Raw genomic sequence first — 19,672 nt, 5'->3', positions numbered from 1 at the left:
CAGAAAAGGTCTTAGAGCTGAAAGACTAAAATTCATCCATTCCTTAGAGAACAACATAAATTATTTCTGAGGGTAATTTATCACTGGTAACTTTAATGGGTTTTACCCATAAATATCCATTTATGCACAAATCAGTGCAGGCATGAATGTACTGTTAGCTAGTCGACTTTCAAAAATGTAGAATTAGCTTTATTCCAAATTTACAGCAGGGATAACTGGTCTCATCAGTTAGCCTTAATTTAGCGGTACTGCTGGGATCAACATTTGTGTGCCATTCATCTCAGTGTTCATGCTGCGAAGTAGTGTTTGCATAGCTTCAGCAGCCAAGCTGGCCTTGAGAACTTTGGGATGGTACACAGATGAGATTTGGGGTTCCCTCCAAATTCAATTATATGATTTTTAAATTGCTACAGCTGCTCTGGCTCCGTATACAGGGATTGTAACTGTGCCACCAGAGAGAGGGAAAATTCCTCGGGTGCAGAAGCAGCATAGGATCAGTGCAAGTAGCCCTATGCTGCCTTCCCTCAGAAGCCCTGTCATAGGAGGCATGCTGTGGGCAAGACGGCAGGGTGTCTGGGCAGAAAGGTCAATAGCTATAGACTCAGTATTGTGAGGGATTCTGGTCTGCAATGTGACGCTGGGTCAGCTGTTGTAAGTTGGAGTAGCCCAGGGTCCCCTCAGCAGCACTGAATCAGGGTAGTGCAAAGATGGCTTATTTATGCATACAGTACACCACATTGAAAGTCCTGCAGGCAGTATTACCATCTCCCACAGCGTCCATAAGTCAAAAAGGGATATAGGCCTGATCTTGCAGCCCTAACATAGGCAAAATTCCCATTTAAGTTTTGCTTCCATTAAATCTAGGATGACGCCCTATATTAATGTTCTGGGACAGAGACTAAAATATATGCAATTACTTTAATTGTTTCTGGGGAAGGCATTACTTAGTCTATCAAAGTCTCTGTCAATATTTCTCTGGGTGATTAAAAACAGAATGGTAAAGCTGTAAGTGGTGACAGGGAATACAAGGATCAAATATTAAAGGAACTATGACATTATCCCCCACGATATATAAAACCACTTGATTAAAAACTTTAAGGAGATTTATTTTCTGCTTACCATGCCTTTATTCCCCATTGACAACTGAACTTAAGGCGAGACTCTTTACAGATTTCCTTAATGAGCTTGTGTTTATGAACTTGTTTTTCTACAAGGTTGAGCTCTTGGTCACGGTCTCTCTTGTGGCTCATTACAGAGTACTCTGTATTGAATGTCTGATGCTTTCTAGTTAGAATAGTTCATCCCCGCTTTGTTTCTGGACAATAAAAAATGTAATAGTATGGAGTTTTTTTGGATGATGAGGCGGGGAGAGAGGAAGACAGTGGTTTAAAACACAAGTAAAAATGTTCTAAAAATCTATTTAGACCGTAGTGTCTCTTTGGTATCTAGCATTAAAAGAATATATATAGGAAATGAGAGTGCGGGAAGGAAGGAGGGCGTTCAGTAAGAATCAGAAATGAGAAGTACATTGACTGTATGTACTGTAAGTGTGTGTTTCCTTTCTTCCGCAGTCTCTCTGTGAGGTGTACTCTGGAGTAAAGTTTGTGTTTGATTGCCGATACCCTCACGCTCTGCACGTAGCACTGTCATTAAGCCATCATCTAGCTGGCCAGGAGCCAGAACTCAGTAGTTAAGGGGCGGGCTTCCTAAACCGAAACAGCTTTTATTGATACAATGGTGCACCAAGCCTGTTTACATCTGCTAATTGGAGACTAAATCTGAATATCCTGACAGAAAGTAATTAATTGGCTTATAGCCTCATAAATTTCAGGTTTTATGGTGATAGCATGGCTGCTCTCAACATGCAGTAAGTGAATCCATTCTCAAACTGTACTGTCTGTGGGCACATAAAAAGCACACCAGCTGAATAAAATTTCAGCATAAAGAGAAGTTTAAATTGGAACATAATTTAAAACAAAACAAAAACAAAGCCCTTTTTTCAGCATTGTAGAACATAATGAGCAGGGGAGTCCATGAGCAGTGGGAAATCAGAGAAATGTTAATCCTAGCAAATACAAACATATGTGCGTTAAGGAGCATGACAACACCCTTCTTACACAAGTGAAGATTAATTCTTTTGAAGATTAGAAGAGACAAGGATGTTACTCTAAGCAGAATTACAATCCTATTGTCATGATATTCCATATAACTTTGGTTTTATTTCTTTAGCTTTCAGCATTCTCCTGAAAATGCAGAGTTGACAAATGATACCTATCCTTTGCAGTTGGAATAGTTTTTGGATCATCGGCTGATCCTTCTTTGGGGACTTCCTCTTCTTCTTCTAGTCAAGGAAAGACCCTTAACCAACCCTGTGGCAATCAGAATAATGACAGATGGTAGTATATTGGGGGAGCTCCTGAAAATTTCTCATAAATGCATCTCTGTACATGTGGAAGCAGCTACAAAGGTACAGCTGAATCATCAAGGCAGAACAAAAAGTAGATGCAAGCAAAGCAAGAATTTTTTTTCTGTTCCTGGAACATCCAGATCTGTGCCACAAGTATCCAACTACCAGGCCAACTGGCTAAGCTGATGTGTCCTGGGAACAGAGGAAAGGAAGCTAAATCAATGGATTTTTTCCACAGTTAATTGAGAGATAGTTCCTGCCTGACAGGAAAGTAGTAAAATATTGCTACTGACACTGGCAGTCCTAAGCTTGGAGAACAGATTCATGGTCATTGCTCTGGATGGTCTAGCACAGTGGTTCTCAAAGTTTTTTACTGGTGACCCCTTTCATACAGCAAGCCTCTGAATGAGATGTTTTTATATATTTAACACCATTATAAATGCTGGAGGCAAAGCACGGTTTAGGGTGGAAGCTGACAGCTCGTGACCCCTCATGTAATAGCCTCGTGACCCCCGTGGGGTCCCGACCCTCAGTTTGAGAACCCCTGGTCTAGAATATGCCTTCCCTTCTTCCTCAAGCCTACGCTTAATTTTGCAAGTAGTCGCAAGTCTCCCTTTGAGCCCAGTAGGTACCCTTGTAGTTTTGTCCTTTCTCATTCAGCACTGCCATTGAAGAGAATGGAAATTTTTGGGAGAGTAAGGTGAGCAGAATGTAACCTATTGGAACTGGCGGTTACCTTTCGAATGGACATGAGACAGATTGTTTAGGTTTTTAACATCATTCTTCTCTCCCTTCTGTTCCCTCCATTTATTCCTCTGTAAAGACTATTACATTAGGCCAGTATGGCTAGTCTATTCCTTGGTGTGGTGGTTGGGTGTTTGTTTGAATTTATGAAAATCTAAACTAATATTTAATACTAGCCATGTAAACCTTATACCTGACCACTATAAATTACACAATGGAAAACATTTGGGCACAATTGGGTGCAAAAAAAAAAGGTACTTGAGAAATGTTCCATTGTGCCCATGTTATCATACGAGACTTGATTGAGAATCTCTTTGCTTTGAGCATTAGATATCAGACTCTTCATGCTGTTTTAATGTAGTGCATGCTGTGTATCTTCTTTTTTTTTCTCCCAGATGCACAGAATATTTGCAGTCTACAAACTACTCAACCTGTTTTTTAATGTTCACTCAGACCTGGGCCTCTGATGTGAATCCTGGTGCTCCTTCTCCAAATGTGTGTGTTTAATCTTTTTAGTTCAGGATTGCAAACCACATATTACACTCCACTTTTAGGCAACTTGGAGTCATTTAAAAATATATCCTAAAGCTTGTGTGTCAGAAGTAATGCAATTAATTATTAGTATTTTGGCTTTCCATCTCATGACTTATAAATGAGAGGATGCAATTACATAAACCATTATTGCTTTGTGTTTACGTAGCACCTTTCATTTCACAGAACCTCAAAGTTCTTTCTAAACTTAACGAGCTCAACTGTCTCAAATTTCATTGCACCGTGACCTCCTTTTGACAACAAAAATTACTACACGATGCCAAGAGGGGGTACTGAAGCCTAAGCTCTCCTGAGCCCCACCACCCCAGGCGGGGGGCCAGAGCCCAAAGGCTTCAGCCCTGGACAGGGGGCCTGTAACCTGAGCCCCACCACCCAGGGCTGAAGCCCTCAGGCTGTGGCTTCGGCCCTGGGTGGTGGGGCTTGGGCTGTGGCTTCAGCCCCGGGGCCCAGCAAGTCTAATACCAACGCTGGCAACCCCATTAAAATGGGGTTGCAACCCATTTTGGGGTCCCAACCCACAGTTTGAAAACTGCTGAGAGGGATCACTGTACCCTTTCCTGGGATCAAATATAGCAGCTGTTTAATGACAAACAGCAACACTACACAACAATCTGGTGCAGGAAATGGAAAAAATACCGGAACCAGCTGATACCTATAGAAGTAATTTATGCAGGCAGATGGTAATTATCCAAGGCAGAATTTTATTGGGTCACTGGAAATAACAGCCCCGGGATTGGAGAAAGGTTTGGAACCTATAGTGGTCACAAATGTCAGTACCTTTATATTTACATCTTATCCTAAAATGTCACCTTTATAGTCCCTACTAGCATGACACTGGCTCAGTGCTAACATAAAGGAAAAATGCCACCTTCTGACCCACCATCACCACCCAGGAATTCCCTGAAGAACTCCTTTTCAAATAGTGACTAACCCAACCCTACTTAGCTTGTGAAATCATCTGACAATTCCACAGTGTATTGTGAGGTGGCTGCAGGCCAGTAGTAAGAGAAATTAACCAGGGCTTTTCCCTAGTGGAAACATTGAGGGGAGAGAGAATGAAGTGAAGGGCGGGGGATAGGGAGACTATTTATACATCTGTAGTTTTTTGTATACTTCCAGTCTTCATTTGTATTTCCTTGCCATCTTCTATGACTTGCAGAATTCTTCCCCTGGTAATTCAATTTGTAATATATGGTATTTGACTTTATCATTATTTCCTTTTGTAAACCTTTTTGTGCAACATGTAATTCACTGATGATCCCTGGCTCCTTGCTACAGATAATAATTACTACTCTTTTAACTGGTGGTTAGGTTTCCCAAGTGGGTAAACAAACATCTCAGATAATGACAGTGCAGAAACAGTAGAATTCTTGATTCCTTCATGGTATCCAAGTTCCCTAGGTTTGCTACATACAAGAAGACTTGAGACACACAGAAAACCAGTCACAAGCCCCCTCTATGATCTAATTACAGACAGGTAGTAAATAACACTCCAGGATTTTAGGGTTTTAATTTGTGATTGTCAGCTAGATAGCCTTTAACCAACTAAGTAGTTTGTATGTACATTGATGTGTGAGGTTTTTAATCTGGAGTATTAGACCATAGTGTATTTTTTGGCATCAACAAATTGCAGACTAATGAAAGCAAATTCACCTGCTGATTCTGAGATTTACTCTTGAGTATTTGCAGTGGGAGGTTAAGCCTATTCACACTCCTTGCAGCTGATTTCACTGCTATAAAATAACAGCACAGGGCACATTCATACTTCCTACTGCCTGATTGATTTATATTAAATCAGAATTGGCTGTTGGATAGACTTTCCCCCAAAGGAAAGTATTCTCCTTAACACATCAACACAAATCCATAGGGAATAATTGTTGCTAGCTGCACTAGCTGCTCCCCTATATAGGGGATAGTGATCTTGTTGATCTGATCCAGTCTCCATTTTTTGCATCAAGCCCGAGTGCTAAACTGGCAAAGACCAATGTTCAACAATTACCTAAATTAGGTCTAGGTCACTCGGCTCATCTCCTGTTTCTTGTTTGCTTACCAATGAATCCAAAAGCAGTAGTAACAGCTGGAGGCCCTGCTGAGGCTAGCTTGATCTATACTGGAGCTGCTCCAGTCAGTGCTCTGATAAAACTTGATATCATTTCAACAGGCTCTAGGAGGACCACAATGATTTCCCTTCATTGTTTAAGGCTTCATTCAAATATTACTAGTGCCAGGAAAAAGGATATTTCACTTCTGCTCTTCTGCCCCTGAGTCTGCTGCTGCTGGAAAGCTCCTATTTAACCTTTTATATAAACACGTTCAGTGCTTTGGATGATACGGTAATTGTTCTACTCATTCATCCCCAGGGACTCCTATAAGTTGCAGATGCAGACAATACAAAATAATAATAATTAATACCTTGCGGCATCTGCTGAGTAAAAGCACATGTTTCTTATTAGAATGTAGTGTGTGGGGAGGCCTGGGAAGATTCTGGCCTCAGTGTTAAGGCATTAGATCCAGAGCCTCAAAGATATTTAGGCACCACTGACCCTTTCATAACCACCACTCAGTTGCTGCCTAACCCCTACTCCTTCCGCTAACTTGCCCCCGGATGACACTTGGAAAGCCACCTATGTTCTGACATTGCCCCACAGCTAATGAGCTTCTAGCCTGTAAGGTGGCAGATTGTTGTGCAAATCCTTTATTTCACATCAGGGGCTTCAACCAGGGTCTCCCACATCCCAGATGACTGCCCTAACCACTGAACTGAAACTTATGAGGGAAGGCCTCCTCTTCCCACCTGTTTTTGTGTAGGCTCTCCAGTTGGAGAGCTCTGAAGATGCCTACCCAATAACTCACCTGTGGGGCCCAAAGTGGAGAAATGCCTGTCTGTCCGCCCTCCCTCCAACCCCCAAATCCTGCATCGCTGTGTGGCATAGGCATCTGGACATGTAGAGTGAGGCAGCAAAGCGCACACACTGAGGCAGAAAATAGTTGCTGGGGTAACTTTTACTGTAGAAACATAGGCACCAAGAGCGTTGAGGCACCTACACGGTTCAGTGGCCGCTGAGCGAGGGTTTTGTGAATCCCCATGGGGCCTGATTCTGGAATTTAGGTGTCTACAGTGGCAGTGAGGCAGTTTTTGTGACTGGCCCCAAGTGCATGGCGTCCTAGTGTGCTGTAAATTTAAACCCTCGCTCGCTGTATTCAACAAGACCAGGGAGAAGGTTCCAGCTGCTAGAGCATGGGCTACCTAAGCAGCTGAACTGGCTTCGGTGTGTAACTTCAGGGGAGGGTTTGCAGCTGAGGATCTTGAACAGAACGAGGAACTTATCTCTAGCCCTTCAGCCAGATACCTCATGTCAGCCAGTTAAGGGCCTAAGCCCTTCTTCTTTCCCAGCCCTGCTCCTAGGCATTTCACTCCTGGTTAGCTTAGGCAGCTCCTCACTAAGCCTGCCGGCTTCTGAGGATCCCTGTCTTAAGCACAAAGAAAAGGAGTACTTGTGGCACCTTAGAGACTAACCAATTTATTTGAGCATGAGCTTTCGTGAGCTACAGCTCGCTTCATCGGATGCATACCGTGGAAACTGCAGCAGTCACTTCATCGGATGCATACCGTGGAAACTGCAGCAGACATTATATACACACGTGTATATAATGTCTGCTGCAGTTTCCACGGTATGCATCCGATGAAGTGAGCTGTAGCTCACGAAAGCTCATGCTCAAATAAATTGGTTAGTCTCTAAGGTGCCACAAGTACTCCTTTTCTTTTTGAGAATACAGACTAACACGGCTGTTACTCTGAAACCTGTCTTAAGCACCTACCTCTCCCCATGCACTGTATAGGGCAGGGGTCTCAAAGTCCTGGCCCACGGGCCATCTGCGGCCCGAGAACCTCCCCACAGTGGCCTCTGTCTGCTGCAGGTGCCACCCCCTGCAGCTTTCCATTGGCTGGGGGAGAGATACCATCACTAGTCGCCGGGCAGAGTCAGCCATGGAGGCGGCGTCACTTTTTTCCACGATGAATATAAACAAGTCAAAATACCGAACACAACTACCTGATGCACCCCTTTCTGCAATCCTGAAGGTTTCAACTGCTCCATCACTGAGGCCAAACATCAACAAACTGACAGCACTGAAGCGTTGCCAGGTGTCTGGCAAACACTAAAAACTCTCTGGCAGGCAAAGAATTGTATAAAGTTGTTTGACAGTTTTATTACTTCTAAGAAATTCAAAATAAAAAATATAATATAAACGTTTTCTTTTCTGAACATCATCTTCAGTGACATTATTAGCCCCTGGGAGGATTTGAGGACTGGCAGTGGCCCTAAGGTAAATTGAGTTTGAGACCCAGCGTATAGGGAGTCTGGGTACCTAGCTGTGGGCTGAGGATTCCACTAGGTGGCAGGGCACCTACAGGGCTGGCATTGAAATACTGAGCTGATCAGCCCCTAAGTACCTTTAAGACTCTGGGCCTTAGGCTGTAACACAGCAGCTGGGAGGTGTAGTTCACAGCTGAGGAAGATGTACACACGTGCTAGCTCTGATTGAGTCAGCGCACTAAACATAGCAGTGTGGCTGCCGTCAGCCTTGGCGGCAGCTCTGGCTATCCACCCAAATACAACTCTGTCTGAGATCCTGGTATGTTCATGTCATGATGGGGACACTGCTCTTTTGGGGCACTAGTTTGAGCAGAGCTAGTACATATGTCTACCAGTGCTGGGGATTACATCTCTCAGCTGCTGTGTAGATGTACCCTTAGTGACAACCTCTGACTTATTACACCACAAGAGCTCACTTTTTTCAAACTGCAGTCACTCTGAATTTTTATTTGAACAATTCATTGCTATTCAAATGATGTTTGCCCATTGAAGAAAGCCTTCCTCAGCCGTCCAGCACCACCATAATATTGTGTAAACGCCTTGTTTTCAAGCCAGGGCATCTCAATCAGCCAAAGAGTATTGTTCCTGTGGTACAAAGAATTAGTATTGTCCTTCCTCTGCTGCCAGAGCTCACAGTCATCTGCTCCCTCTACATTGCAAATACAACGGTCAGGGAACCTGGTTCCAACCAGGTTTGTCCCTTAGCCTTTTTACTGAGCTATATTTAGCTATATTTCCAGTACTGCCATGGAGAATGGACCTTAGCACAGTTCCTCAGTCTGGTAATGAAATATCATTGAGGTTCAGCCTCCATTACAAATTGACACCCAACTTGTAGCCAGGTTCCCTGAAATGACTATAGTGAATAGGGCCTTAGAGACCTATCCTGCAAGGTGCCAGCACATCCTAAGAGTGCCTATTGATATTGATCGGAATTAAGAGCATGCATCACCTCCTTGAGATTCTCACCTTACTGTGTAGGATTGGGCCTCAGAATAGCTATGTCCATAGGGGCTTGAACAGCAGAGCAGATTATAAATTGCATCCTATAACAACTTGTTAGTGTCATTCTGGCAACCTTTACAGGAAAGGACAAGCAACGTGAAGGAAAGTAGATTACTGTAGTATTAAAAATAGAGAACTGTATGTGTGCAACTGTGTGTACAATCATTTCTGCAATTGGCACACCCTTGAGGGAACAGAGTCTAAGCTTAATTAGCAGAGGTTCAGAGGGATCCACTGTGCTGGCTGACGGTCTGCCACCATTGCTACTACCTATTCCATGCCTCCAGTGTTAATAATAGAAGAAAAGTTTTTGTGGGAAAAAGCTAGTATGGCCATATCTTTAGGACTAGAGTTTAGTGCACTTAGGTTGTCACTACCAATTCAGACTAATAATTTAGACAAGTGAGGCATAGTAACCAATTGATAATCCCTTGAGCATCCAGTGCCCTGTCTGCTAATATCATTCTACTGGGTTGAATTCATGTTAAATGCGTACGTGCTGCAAAAGACCACTTTTTTTTTTTTAAGTGCTCGATACATACTCCTACTAGTCATCTGTAGTTCTCTCTTGTGGTTCAAAATGATTCATGTTTGTGTTTCTGTTGATTCTTCTCACCATTAAATGTGAAATTAACCAAACCTTGACTTAAATGGCCACATCAGCAGGTTTGAGGATGATCAAAGAAAGAATTGTGATTATGAAAACTTCTGGTTACTTCTGTGGCTCAGCCTGTGACAGCAAACATGTACGGCCTGGTTCAAGCACAGCCTAAAGATTTGCATCTCTCTGCACGCTTCGCTCCTGAGGAACCTGAATTTGCAGTTGCATGTGGTGTTTTTGGATATGAGCTTTGTGTGCAGGAAACTTGGAGTGGAGGATGGGGACACAGCAAAACTTCGGCATAGTAAGATTGCTGTCTGCTTTCACTATGACCAAGAACTTCAGATTAATAGTGACCAGGCAGCCTTAGAAACCCTAGTAAACCTTTATTGAGATACTCTCTTGAACAACAAGCTGCAGTTGAAAGTTATGTTGCTTTTAAATAATAGTAACTTGGTCCTTTTATGTTTTAGCATATTACTCAAAATAAACTATTTCCCCCCTCCAGTGTACTTGCTCTTATACACCAAAGACGTTACATGTATGGAATTGCCCGTAGGCAGGATCATATGGGGGAAGAAATTTGTGACTGGTCCTCTTGTTAGTATCCACTGGAATCTTTGGATTGATGCTCTGAATAATTTAGTATTTAGAGTCAAATCAACTGTTCAGGAAGGTTTTAAAAACAAAGCGAGAGTCTTGGGGAATTTAGTTGATGGATATTTTTCTTTCATTTAGGCAATGGTAGCTTGCTACCCTGGGAACGGAACTGGGTATGTTCGTCACGTAGACAATCCAAATGGCGATGGGCGCTGTATCACCTGTATTTATTACCTGAATAAGGATTGGGACTCAAAGGTATGTGAGCCATGGGTTCCAAAAGCAACCCCATATTTCTAGGCAAGGGAAGGCTGGCTCAGAAACGGTTCGTTGTTGCTATCAGTTGTTTACTTGCATTTCATATTTTCATGAACTCTTGAACAGCTGGTTTTAAAAACTGCACTTTTCAGTTACATCTTGGGTTTTCTTGCTGTTTTTAGCAACCCCTTTGGAAGCTTGAAACTGAAATTGTTTCCTTACCAGTTTTTTTTTTCTTCCATTTCCCCTTCTTCCCCCCCCCCCGCCCCCTTCCAGTTTGTAGTCGTAGAACAGCTCATGTGCTGGGCTGCTGTCATTTTAGTTTTGTTTAGAGAAAAGAGTAATGAAGCATCTAGAAAGAAACCACATCCACTCAGGACTAAGTGGAATCTGGGAGCAGTTTTAACCAAAAAATGGTAGGTCACTTTTGGGGTCTGTCCCTTTAAGTTGACCTGCAAAGGATCTATGAAAATTAGGTTTGTGCACTTTTCTGCTTCTTATGATTCATGAAGAGGGCATGAAAGACATTTATTAATTTATGCTTGTTTTTTCACATTAGGGATATTAGGAATGTGAAGTCTGATCTTTCCTGACTTTTCTAGAAAATTTCTTGCCAGAAATGTTTATGATCTCTCTCACCTTAATTTAAAGACTTGGGTATTGTGACTGCTTCCTGGTTAAATAAAGGCTGCTTTATGTCTCTGTGGAAACATAAAAGTGCTACAAAGTGGGTGTAAAAGCCCCATGGGAATATCCTTGTTCAGGGATTCCTCCCCGCCCCCCTGGCTAAAGTAGAACTGATGTAAATTCTCTACACGAGCCCTTGTCTAGCATAGGGGGCACAATGAATGCATGTTGAGCACCAAGCCCCAATGTTGCTATGCCTTATCCTGGGAGTCAGTCAGGGCCTTGCATGGTCCTAGAATACTGAGAACACAAAGGTGGTTTAAAGCTATCTTTTGGCCCCAAGCACAAGAACGGATTAACTACAGATTGGGTCCCTTAAGTCCAGAAAGACTACCTGCCTTCCTTCCCATTAGTCAGGCATACAGAACGTTTGGAGACTAGAATTCTCATGGTAGCCCATCTTCCTTCTACTCTAGATCCCTGGTATGTTTTATTTTCCTGACTGCCTTTGGCACTATTAGAATCTGTCAAAGATGAACTTTCCATGATGGTTTGGTATTTTAGGGGTGATCTGTTCAGGCTTATGGGCTTGCAGCTTCAGACTCCATTCTGTGTGGCCTCTAGGAGTTTCCTCAGTGGATTGGAGCCATTTGTCATGTTTTCTGGCTCCAACTGTCTCATTAGACCCCTTAATACATGAAAGATGCAAGTTTTTGCTCAAGTGGTCTGATCCTGCTCCCACTGAATCTTGTGGAAAAACTTTCATTGACTTCAGCTTAAAGTAAGATAAGACCTAGCAAAGGAAGCACTTCCTGAGTGTGAGAAGTAGCTTCGTTTCTTTATGACACTACCTCCAGGGTCAGAGCCAAAACTGAGGTTCCTCTGCAGCACTGTCCCACCCTCTCTGTACTCCTGTCCTGTGTAAAACCCCTCTGGAGAAGGAGCTCCTGTGGTCTGCAGTGGGGCTAGCAGCCAGAAGGCAGGGAGCTTGGCTGTATTTTGTGACACTGTCCCCTGCTTAACCTCATGGACATCTGAGTATGCATTTCCCTCTACAGCCACTGTTAAGCCAATGGCAGCAGGGCTGGGTGAGGACTAATGGGGCAACACTGAGGCAGGGGCTGTAAAGGCAGATCATTTCCCCACAGATTTCCTAGATTCATGGGATTGGGAGGCCTTGCCCCCTGTATACTCCCCACGTCTTTAAATCCCTTCCATTCAAGGGGTCGCAGCACACTTCATAAGGGGAATCGGGTAGAGTTTCCCTAACTCTCTGGCCACATCCCATGAGTTTCTTTGCCAAATGGGGTGAGCTGGCTCTCATTTCTGTTTCTGTGCATATTGTATCATTACAGGGCAATTAATTCAGCCTGAGCAGGGGATTTATCAGACCTTAAATAATAAACAAGATAAGGGCTTGTAAAATCAAAGACTGTTTCTTCAGATTTCTGTTGTTAGAATGCTTTCAAACCTGTTCCCAGGTTATTTCCTGGTCAGATAATACTAAGGTCACCTTCTTCTTAACATGCATTGGTCATGTAAAGCCGCCATCCCTTTAAGTGCCAACACGCTTCCTCCACTAAATCCCAACAAGTGATTTAATATTGGAGAGATGCTGCCACTGAAAAATCCTGTATTATAGAAAAACACAATCCTGTACCTACAGCATGTTCTGAATAATACCCCCACATATTGAAATGGAAAAAAATGTAACCATCTGCTTGACCTGTTGCACTTCCCTTAGTCCTCTAGGAGGACGGTAGCACAGACTTGTACCCTGTGCGCTTCCACTGATGCACGTAAATTGGTGCAAACTTTGTCCCATAAGATTGTCAGAAACCAGAGTGAGAGATGTGACAGAAGCCAGACCAGAAGGAGTGAGAAGAGTGGAGGATGTAGCCACAATTTTATGTATAAAATGCAACTTTAGATGGCTGGGTACACCCGCATATTCATGTCCAGTGCAGCATTCCACTGTCAGACCCAAAAGAGAACTCCTATGTGGGCTCAATACCAGGGTTTTGAAATGCCATTTGACAGTCATGCAGTGAAGTCTGATCTCAAACCAGAAAGAATGAACAAACAATCTTCTTATGAGTCTTAACTAATTTTAGAAATGACTGTGAGCTCAAGTGGTTTCCATGTGTTTGTGACAGAGCCTCTGTGAAGGGGGAAGTCCTGTCTCAAAAAAGCAGTTGGTGTTTCATCTTGGCTGACTTTTTTTTTTTTTTTAAACAGACGTTTATTATGCTCGGTCAATCCGAATGGTTTGCTAAAATCAAAGTGACTAACGTGAGGCAACACACAGCTTTCCAGCACTGCCATGTGCTGCTGTTGCGTTGCCCTCAACGTTTACTCCACATTTGTTGTGTGTTAAAGAGGAAACAATTGTCATTTTAAATGTGGGTGTATGTATGTGGGGGAAAATAACCCTTCACTCTACTTTCAGCTGCATGGTGGAATTCTTCGAATATTCCCGGAAGGAAAGTCCTATGTAGCAGATGTTGAGCCCATTTTTGACAGGTTACTTTTTTTCTGGTCAGACCGAAGGAACCCACATGAAGTGCAACCTTCCTATGCAACCAGGTAAATACGATGTTCAGTACTGACATGTGGCCAAAGATTAAAGAGCTTGGCTCTTTTCCAACACACACATAGTGTATAAAAATATATAACCTTTATGTGGGGGGGTGTATCTGTATATATGCACACATGCATATGTACAGTACAAATACTAATGTGAATGGAGTTTATCTGGAACCATTGAAGCCAATGTAAATTTCCCCACAAAAATGAGCAGCAGGATCAAACCATATACGTGCATAATATATATGGTGAAGTTCCCCACTCCCTCTACCCCATTTGCTGCGGCCCATGTATGCTGCTGTGGTAGCATATTGGAGCTGTAAGCCCTTCAGCTGGTGAGGAGAGAATTCCTCAGTGGCAGGCTCTGCACAAAACAGCCATAGTGAATACGAGTGTGGGGGTCCTTGGAGTAGGCCTGTATCATATAACATTACAGGGATTGGGGGTGCTGCAGCCAACTATAGGCAAGCCAGGCTACCATAAGTTAGAGCAACCCCTAAGCTGGCTAAGTCACCCCAGGGATTGTTTTAACATCTGGAGCACCTAGAATGGGAAGATCTTAAAGTGATTTCTGCCCTCCCTCTGCCAGATCTGTGCTATGCCTCCCAGAGGTACAGCACAAATTCTTCCCTGGATTTTACTTAGACTCACACACACAGAGTTTGTCTACAGAGATTCCCTGGTTTGTTTTATCACCCAGAAATCAAATTAGTTCTTTATTCGTCTGCTTCCAATTTTATAATAGACAAACGAGAGTTTTGAGCTCTCTGTATGAGAATAAAAACCCAGTGTCCTTAGGTGTTTTAGTGTCTTCTTGGGAGTCTAAGAAATAAATCCTTTCCTTTTTTTCACAGATATGCCATGACTGTGTGGTATTTTGATGCTGAAGAAAGAGCAGAAGCCAAGAAAAAGTTTAGGAATTTAACTGGTATGATTTTCTTTCATAAATCTATTGAAAATAATAATTCAAGGCATTTCTGTTTCACTATGGCTACCCAGCATGCACCGTGCTGTGATGTCACAGTCACTGCAGAACTACATGGGACCACAGAGCTGGCCTAACTCTTCCATCAACCTAACTCTGTAGTGTAGACAGGTCTAAATCTCTGACTGCCAAAATGAAAAGTCAAGGATAGATCATTCCAACTGTCCTGTTCCATACACTCTCCCTGAACCTCAGATACTGGAGACAGGATACTACTCTAGATGGGCCATTGGTTTGACCCGGTATGGCAGTTCTTATACAGATATATTCCTTTCCCCAACTGAGTCTTCTGATTACTGCTATTACATTAGATGTTCAAAACACTTACTTACTATAACTTAATTGCATTTTCAATTGTTCATTGTAGATGCAGGGAAGACAGAAGCAGCTCTCCATGAAGACTGAAAGTTATCTGCTGGCATAGTGCTTTTATCACAACCGTTTCTGAACTCTTTGCAAATGATGAGATCCAAAGACGACTTGTCCTTTTCCAGTGAAACATTGGACATTCTTCCTACCCACAGGAATGTACTTATTTGTCTGTCTAACACCTGCATATTACATTGATGGTACTCACAGTAGCCTCCCATCATGCCTGCATTTGGCAGAAGGAACCCTTGTTTTCTATTTGCCTTTAACTGAAGAAAGTAACCAGGATTTTAGTAAAAGAAGAATGTCACCAAAGCCTAATGCAGGTGGCTAAGCCAGCTGGCTTTTAGTAATAGTGGTAATAAAGATAACAAGTATTAGAACCAGTGGGAAAAAACCTGAGTCTTATTTGCACTTTATGTAAATTTCTTAGCTCAATGGAAAGGCGATTTACAAATTAAAATCTGTTGCAGATGCCGATGGGCAATGCAAGATATTGGAAATGTGAAATTAAACTAGGTATTTGTAGAGGGTCATCTTCTGTTATGCTTAACGTGGGGCTATTGATGGGCTGCTAATCACTTTTTTGCTGCACAGAGCATTGGCTTTACTCTCCTGTATTTTTACTTTCTAAAAGGATAATCTTCCATGTTGCCATCAAACTGCCTGGATTTTGTTCACGTTTCAACAGTCACGCAGTAGCAATTCAGTTGCTTTGCCCTTTTACAGCCCCCGGACAGAGGGTGGGGAGGCAGTTATGCATCTGTTCACAATTTTGTGAACTATTTTTTTTTCTTTTTGATTTGAGCTGGATCAATGTTCACTTCCCATTTTCAGTTTGTTTTTTAAAGCAGCTGGTTTCTCCGAAAGATTGGTAAGCTGGGGAAGTTGATGGCACACAAAATGCTTTAGCCCTTAGAGCCAAGAATTTTTAATTGAGTCTCCGTATACCAACGTGTGTACCATAGAAGTGTGAATTTGGAAGGTAAAGATATGTTTGGCAGCCTGACAAATGTACGATGAATAACTATGTCTAATTTAGAGTTTTGATTTCTCTCTCTGCTGCCCATCCTGAGCTCGGACATTTGGTTAATTCGTATGTATGTGCACTTTGAATGAAAAAGTGATGCTGTCCCAATTATTTCAAATTATTTTCCCTCCTGCATTTGAGCCACAAGATATACAAAAAGAGGATTAGGCTCAGATGAGCAGGAACACATTTTCTTCAAGTGTGTGGGGTTTTTTTTTGTTAATTTAAAAGCTAGATGAATAACTTCCAAGGTGTCCCTAAGCAGCTTAAACTTCCAAAACCAGGACTTAGCTGCTCAGTGTAGATCTCACTGATGTTGAGAAAATTGTCATGGTCACATTGAGCACATAAATAAATCGTTCTTGTTTTAACAATTGTACACCTAGTGTGTAAACTTTCCCTCTTCATTCATATAGTTATACCAGGCTTGTCAATGTATGTCAGTACCTACTAACATCTTCCAAGTATATGCTTTCCCCTCTGGCCCATACTCCCATGTGTCAGGGGACCCCAATGGTTTTGAGGGGCCCTGCCAATTATGATTTTTCTTCCCCATTTTAACCAACCCACCCTTGACTCAGCTTGTCACATGCCTGACCAGAAGGGGAGCAATTGGCAGGACAGCCTTCATGGGCAAGCACATGGCTTCCACAGAACTTGACCCAGAGAATGAGTGATGATGTGAGTGCTAGGCACTGCCAAATTAGGACTTTTTGACATTATTCAGGCTTCCTAGCTAGGAGAAAAAGTACAACAGCAACACAAAATGTAAAAGCAGCAGCTTTTCTGGCATGAGAAATGGCAAAAGGAATTGAGTATTTTGAGCCAATTGTATTCTTTAAGAAAAAGAGGGTCATCCTTGTGCCCATTTTTTGAAGTCTGAATTTAAGTGAACTAGTATTGGCCAACCCCTCTTCCTCTCAGACTTCTACTGGGGATCCAGGTGTGATCATGTGGTTTTAACTCCAGTTGGTCTGCGTGTCTGTGTCTTCAGGGCACACATCCTGCTGAATGAGAGAGATGTATTTGAGGAGGGGAGATGACACAACCATCCCTGATCCCTGTAAATCCTACTAGGTTCCCTCCAATAAGGCATGTAATTTGATACACTTCTTCTGTAAAGTAAAATTCTTCCACTACAGATGCATCTAAATAGCACAGAATGGGCTTGAAGGAAACTTAATCAACTTAAAATTCTAATTCCAAAGGAGTCAAAAGTCTTAACTGAAAGCAATAGGTGACTCCTTGAAAGATTAATTTATGTAAATAGTTAAATGTTGAACTCTCTAAAAGACTGGCTGCAGGGGAATATGTTGTAATAGTTTGAGTATCTCTATGCAAAGTTGACATTTTCTACATTTTAAAAAGTTCTTTAAAGGAGTTTTTTTAAATTATTTGAGGGGCCAAACCTAATAAAAACTCATTGCTTCTGATAGATTTCAGAAACACTAAACTTAATCAATGTTGCCTATTAGATAGTAATGTTAGTGCAAATCACATCAACTGCCTACAACAAAGTAGCTTGTACAATTTTTTTTTTTTTTTAAAAGGGTCTGGATATTAAAGGTACTTTTGTTATCTCTGTTGCCAGCATAAGGCACCAGCAGTGTGCTTGGGGTGTGTGGAGAAATCGGTGCATTTATTGTAAAGAAAATGTTTGCTAAATGTTTTCAGTTTCAGCCTATATTCTCTTGGTCTAGGTAAGAGTGTTGATTGATTGATTTTACCTGGAAGAGACAGACCTTTCATCTCTCAATATGTAAAATTTAAACATCAAGAAAATGAGTATACAGGATTATAAAATATTCCCCCTTTCCCTCACCACAGATCTGAGATCAGTTGAAGGATCTCTGTGGATGTTTCACACATTAATTTTAACAAGTCATTAATGAAGCCTTATTCTTGAAGTCTCTCCCACATTCTTCCCACTTTTTTTTGAGGGGAATGCTTGAAACTGCTACACAAGAACAAAGTTTTCTTTTAGCAGCTGTACCAATAATAAAATGCATGAATTGCTTCTCTAGATATGGACTTAAGGAGTTTCTTTCCAGCTTTGGGTTTCATGGCAAAGTGTTTAAAATATACAGTATATAGCTAAGCAGCGTGTGCCATCTGGCTATGAAAATGGACTTATTTCTCCAGTGTATTTAATTTTCAGTCTTCCCAAAGCCACCAACAGCTTGTTTACACATTTAGGTAAATGTGTGCCTTCATCATTCACGTCTGCAGAACTGCTGTACACCAAATGCAAGCAATGTGAAAGGTGGAGGTTTGTTTTGTTTTTGTTTTTGTTTTGTTTTTCTTCCATAGATTCCAAGGACAGAAGGGACCGTTTTGATCTTCTAGTCTGACCTCCTGTAGAACACAGGCCATAGAACTTCCCCAAAATATTTCCTAGAGCAGAGCTTTTAGAAAAAAATTAAAATAAAATCCAATCTGGATTTAAAAATTGTCAGTGATGGAGAATCCATGGCTTTAAAAAAAAAAATAATTAGTTGCCCTTCCCAATGTGACTTCATTTCACGTTAGGTGATGTTGGAAGATCTGCAAGCTCCACTAAGCTATCGTTCCCAACAGGGCCTACTGGTTGTGAAAGAAAGCTGGGAGAGGACAAACAACTTTAAAAACAAAAACAAGGCATTGAGAAATAGAGAGAGGCTATTTGTATTCTTAAGCCTGTACCTGACTTGTTGGCCTCTGGAGCAAAGTGGCCTCTCGTTAATCTTTTTTCCCCCTCTAGTTTACCCTTGCTCCTGTGAGTAAATGACGTCTGCAGAAGTGGAGTTTGAAAAGATCGTGATCTTTTCATTTGTTTTAAAACCCCTTGTTTCTGTAAAGTGTTTTATTCCATTTCTGTTGAATTTAAAATGTTTGAATGTTTTTTTGCAAATAGCTCGAACGCCACTCGCATGTAAAGGAAAATGTATCTATTTGCAGGCAAATTAATTATTTTTACTTCAACTGTGATGCACTACCAGCTGTTTGAGAGTGAGTTATGGGTAACCCTTCTCTTGTCAGGTTGTGTGCTGGTCAACAATCCTGGCACTTTGGAGTCAATAGATACTGATTCATGTGGTGGTATTTTACAATCCAGCACATTTTGTGTTCATGTTATTAAAAAAATGTGGAATGAAACAAATAAAGTGTTGCAGGAGTCAATAAACACTGGGTCATGTTAAATTCTGTGCTGAGCAAGTCTCCTCAGTCTTGTTTCTTATTCAGGAGGTATGAGATGTTACATAGCTGAATCTATAGAGTTGAGAAACGTGATGGCATCGAACATATAATCAATAATCAGCACTTTTTCATAGATGGTGGCAGTAGTCCTTTGGGGTACTGCACATTTCTGGAAAGCTGTCAGTGAAGAAATCCGTTTTGTTTCCAGCAGCTTGGTCTGTTTCCTTGGTCGCTTCCTGCTATTTTGAGGTTAGTCACCTAGCTAACTACACTCTTCTTGAAGTGCCTATTTGTTTTCACACTCCTGTTGGGCCAGATAACATTGTCAGCTGATATGTTTTATTTTTTAACAAAG

The 19,672-nt window shown here is 41.9% G+C and overlaps 1 protein-coding gene across 3 annotated transcripts in view; it reads left to right on the top strand.

Moving 5' to 3' along the window:
• EGLN3 (egl-9 family hypoxia inducible factor 3) overlaps positions 1-19,303 on the top strand; it is a 42,754-nt gene extending 23,451 nt beyond the window's left edge. For 2 of the 3 annotated variants that reach the window (XM_073348993.1, XM_073348995.1), the window contains exons 2-5: positions 10,424-10,543; positions 13,620-13,756; positions 14,611-14,684; positions 15,109-19,303. In XM_073348993.1, the coding sequence (XP_073205094.1) occupies positions 10,424-10,543; positions 13,620-13,756; positions 14,611-14,684; positions 15,109-15,146 (369 nt within the window). In that variant the 3' untranslated portion in view covers positions 15,147-19,303. The remainder of the gene's footprint in view (positions 1-10,423; positions 10,544-13,619; positions 13,757-14,610; positions 14,685-15,108) is intronic. The other variant, XM_073348996.1, reaches the window with a different exon arrangement.
• The last annotated feature ends 369 nt before the right edge of the window (positions 19,304-19,672 follow it).

The sequence above is a fragment of the Lepidochelys kempii genome, chromosome 6, assembly GCF_965140265.1.
Source record: "Lepidochelys kempii isolate rLepKem1 chromosome 6, rLepKem1.hap2, whole genome shotgun sequence".
NCBI classification, from domain to species: domain Eukaryota; kingdom Metazoa; phylum Chordata; order Testudines; family Cheloniidae; genus Lepidochelys; species Lepidochelys kempii.
The sequence above is the reverse complement of the archived record's forward strand: the minus strand, read 5'-3'. Positions and strand labels throughout refer to the sequence as shown.